Here is a 4320-nt window from a genome sequence, read left to right as displayed (position 1 = left end):
TGGGCCATCACCCAACCCAGGCCGATGCCTTCGATATTTTGCTAAGTCAACAAAAATTGCTTGAATTCCATTAATAATATAAAAAAACCCTGCCCACCTACGCACAACTTACTGCAGTTAAGTTACTGCTACCACCTTCCTGGTTTTGCCAGGTTTCCCACCACCTTTCTACAAGCGCGGTTAAATGCAGCCCGTCCTTATCCACCAGTTCTCGTCGCCAAACAGTTCTCACGTGCTGCTGGTCAGACACGTGGGCCAGATCCAGCTCCGCTTCCAGACCCCAGCGAGCCAGACAGACAGCAAACCAAGAAACACAACTTTTCACTCGTCAGCAGAGCTGGTTTCCTCCCAGTCTGATAAGCGGAGGGACAGACATCGCCCCAGCAAGGCCGTCTTCGTACTCGCTTTTTTGCAGACTCATCCTCCCTTCGCCCTTGATGTTCAAACAGGGATCAACCAAGCAACCTGTGCACCTTCTGCTAGACCCAGACTGCCCCAGTTTCAACTCCAACAGGAATTTAATGATTGGAAAAGACAGTGTTGTTGCAACTCCCAACCTGACATTTTTGTGCATTATTTTTTTTCCAAGCTGCTCCTTAAAATTCCCCATCAGTCTCGTTTCTGAGCAAGTTAACTCTAGCTGCTGCTAAATAAAGTAAAATTCCACTTTTAAAAGATGCTCTTTTAAGATGTTTACCCAAATGTAGGAGCAGATGAGGTTTATAAAGCAACTCTGCCCATTTGATTTACTCTTGCTCTCAGCCTACGGGACTTCCCGTGTTCACTGGGCTCAGAAGCAAAGATCGAGCCAGGGTTCAGGAGCTTTTTTTCAGGAGTGGCCACAGCGTTTCAGGCACCTTGCCTGGCCCTGCCAACTTAAACAAGCTGAGGAGAGTCAGGGAACATGATGGAGAAAACCCAAGCGCCGGCTTGCCATGTCACCCCGAGAGGACACAAGCGTATGGAGGTCCACCTTGCGCCACTGCCCACCCGGCAGCGGGGATGCCTCAAAGTGACCGCTCACAGAAGACAACCCCAGAGTGGGAATAAAAATCCATTTAATCTTCATAAACTCTGAAGTCATGAGACAAAGACCCAACAGGTAAAACCAGCCACCCCGCCTGCTGACACGAGGTACTTCAGCACTAATGATTTTTTTTTTCTTTTTCCTCCTTTGAATAATTTGGTTAAATAGACTTAAAAATTATCAAAATCCAGTGAAGAGCAGAGCTGCTAATTCACATTTGATGCCTCTAGTGTTTCACCTCTGGGAGCCCTTCCTGCTGCTGCCCCGCTCGAGATGCGCGTCGCGCTGGGAGCCGTCTCCCCGGCTCCTCCAGCCTCGGCTGCCCTGCCAACCCTGGAGGACACCTCAGCCTCCTCCGCCCGGACCGTTGTGCTTTGCAGAGATGCTTGGCTGAAGATACCCGTTGGGCAGGTCGCCACGGCCCGGGCACCCTCGCGCGCATGGTTGTCACCGAGATGGAGGTGACCCTCTCCGGGGATCTGACCCATCTCCCCGCCGCGCAGATCCCTCTGCCAGCTCCGCTCCGGCCCGGCGCCTCCGTCTTGGTCGGCGCTGGGGAGCGAGAGATGTCCCACCGGGGCAGCCCACCTCAAACCTCGCTCGGCACCCCGCTCCGCGATGCGGGGGGATTACTTACAGCGGTGGGGACGTAACTTTTCCCCGTGCTCCTGGCGGCGCATTGCCGGCGGATCCATCCTGCTCAGTCTCACAGGATTCAAACAAAAAAAAATAGCACCTCCTAAATACACTGGGGGTGAGGAACAGCCCTCGAATATGCGACATATGGAGGGTATTACACAAAACCCCCTGTTAGCCCTAAATTTTCACTCCCCTTAGCAAAGGTAACGTAAGGGTATTGGGGCCTCCGGAGCCCGAGCTGCCCGTGACGGAGGGGTGAGGGGAGCTGGCACCTCCATTGCCGGTCCCACGGGAGAGGCAGGTTGCCCCCAGCCCCACGGGGGTCCGGGCCGTGCCCCCTTGCCCAGGCGAGGCGGTAGGTAGCCGAGAGGTCGCAGGCCACCTTGGCCCTAGGAATCGGGGCTGCCGCCGCGGTGCAGCCGCTGGGCCATGCTGATGAGGGAGCGGAGCTGCACCAACTTCAGCGGCCCCACTTGCCGGGGGTCCTGGCTCTCCAGCCAGCGCAGTGCCGTCTCCAGACCTCGGATAGCTTCCCGGGCCGTGGGCAGCAAGGGGTCCCCCCCTTCCCCAGCCCCACCACCTCCTCCTCCGCCACCCCCATCCCCGGTGGCCACCTCCTCCTCTTCGTCCACCCCGAAGCCACCGGGGCCTTCGTCCTCAGCATCCTCTTCCCCATCATCCTCCTCCATGCCTGGGGCCGCGTCATCCAAGTGCAGCCAGTCGGCCACCTCCTCGGGAGCCAAGCGCTTGTAGGCCAGGGCGGCCAGGTGGGTAAGGTCACTGAAGACTTTGCTGTCCCCACTCCCCTCCTCCCCCCGCGGCGGGTCTCCTTGCTCTTCCTCCCCGGGCTGGGGCTCGAAGGCAGCGCGCAGTCCCAGCAGCCAGCACTTCTCGATGGAGCCAGGAGGGATGAGGTCCCAGGAGAGGCCGGCCAAGTAGAGCATGTCCTTAAGCAGAAAGGACCGCACGAAATCCACGGGGCCACCCCCGCCGGAGCCGCCGGCCGCACATGACACGGCCAGGCGCAGCAATTCCCGCTTGTAGAGCTGCTTGAAGGCGGACACCACCCCCTGCTCCAAGGGGGCCGGGATTCGGCCCCCGCCTCCTCCGGCGGGGCCCTTGGAAAGGAAGAGGGCGCGGATGGCGCCGTCGGGCGTCTGCAGCGGCGGGGTCTCCTCGGGGCCGGCCCCGGAGGGTGGCGGGGGGCAGCTGAGCAGCAGCACGGCCTTCTGCTGCAGGCAGCTGCGGCGCAGGTACCTCTTGACACCGGGCACAAAGTCCTCGAAGAACCAGGCGCGCAGGAGGGCCAGCCCCAGCCTGGCCTCGGGGCTGTAGCGGTAGCAAGCGGGGAATTTGTCCTGGTTGTGGTGCCGGAGGCTGGGGGGATTGCGGAGGCCGCCGACCACCAGCGGCTTGAGCTTGTGGGAGCCCGTCAAGTTGGCGGCCAGCAGCACGGTGACCCGCTCGCCGGGGGCCGCCCGCCGGCGCGGCTGCCCCGGCAGCAGCTTCCAGTAGAGCCCGGTGACGTTGGCGTTGTAGATCTGCTCGTCGCCGTAGCCGCCGGCGTCGGGCAGCGGCGGCTCGGGGCAGGCGGCGGGGGCCCGCTCGGGCTCGGCGGCCAGGCCGCCCTCGCCGTAGATGCGCTGGCTGGAGATGCCGTGGCGCTTCTGCCAGCGCCAGAACCAGCCGTGGCTCGCCTTGAAGGTGCACTCGGGCCCGTAGATCTGGCGGGCGAAGGCCTCGGCCTGCGCCTGGATGAGGGGCCCGGAGAGGGGCACGCCGTGCTGGCGCAGGGCGAGGAACCAGGCGTAGACGGCGCGGTCGATCTCCTCCTCGTTGGCCAGGCGCATCTTCTTGCGCTGGGTGCCCACCTCGCCGCCCAGCTGCTCCAGGAACCAGCGCAGCTTGGCCTCGTCCTTCAGCCAGCCCCGCAGCGTGCCGCCCGGCACCCCGAAGGCCCGGCACACCGACGCCTGCCGCTCGCCCTTCTTCACCCGCTCGATGGCCTCCAGCTTGTCCTTGATGGAGTAAGCCCGCCGCAGCGCCATCTTCACCGACCCGCCGCCCTGCCGCCCGCCCGCCATGCCGGCCGTCCCCCTGCCCGCCTCCCCCCCGGGCATGGAGGCGCCGCCGGAGCCATGGGCCGGCGCGGTACCGGGAGGGGGGCGCGTTATAACCGGGGCGGGGCGGAAGGCGGGGGGGGTGGGGGGGGCGGCGCGGCGCCTTTGTCTCCGCTCCGCTCCCCGAGCCGGCCGGGGAGGCGGGGCGGCGCGGCGCGCAGCGCGCATGCGCCGCCTCCTCCTCTCTGCCCTCCCCCCCCCCGCACCTCCGCGGATAGACTACTCCTCCCCCCCCCCCCGAACCTCGCCGTTGGACTCGCCCTCACCGCCCCGCCGCTGGGATGTACCACTTTTCTTCGGTGAGGGGGTGGGGGAAGCGCGCTTGGCGCCTCGCTGCCCCTTCTCCTCCCCTCTCTAGCTCGGCTCTTCCACCGCTGCATAGAGAAGGAGGGCGGAGGTGGTTCGCGCCCCTTGAGCGCCGCGCTGCTGCCCTCTTCCCCGATCATTCCCCTGCCTCATTCCCACCCTCTACCCCCCCCCCGCGGGCCGCCACGCTTGGTCCGCGCCGCGCCCCACAACCCCCCGCGCGCCGCG

General features: G+C 63.9%; 1 protein-coding gene across 1 annotated transcript; it reads right to left on the bottom strand.

Moving 5' to 3' along the window:
• Window positions 1-1041: 1041 nt before the first annotated feature.
• Window positions 1042-3918, bottom strand: TIGD5 (tigger transposable element derived 5). Its single transcript, XM_062568456.1, has one exon. The coding sequence runs from the start codon at window positions 3784-3786 to the stop codon at window positions 2056-2058; it is 1731 nt and encodes a 576-aa protein (XP_062424440.1). The 5' UTR covers window positions 3787-3918; the 3' UTR covers window positions 1042-2055.
• Between the last annotated feature and the right edge of the window lie 402 nt (window positions 3919-4320).

This window comes from Rhea pennata, chromosome 2 (assembly GCF_028389875.1).
Source record: "Rhea pennata isolate bPtePen1 chromosome 2, bPtePen1.pri, whole genome shotgun sequence".
Taxonomy (NCBI): domain Eukaryota; kingdom Metazoa; phylum Chordata; class Aves; order Rheiformes; family Rheidae; genus Rhea; species Rhea pennata.
The sequence above is the reverse complement of the archived record's forward strand: the minus strand, read 5'-3'. Positions and strand labels throughout refer to the sequence as shown.

What these genes read in the sequence shown, in the direction of transcription:
- TIGD5 (XM_062568456.1), bottom strand. Translation starts at nt 3,786, where the DNA reads ATGCCCGGGGGGGAGGCGGGCAGGGGGACGGCCGGCATGGCGGGCGGG.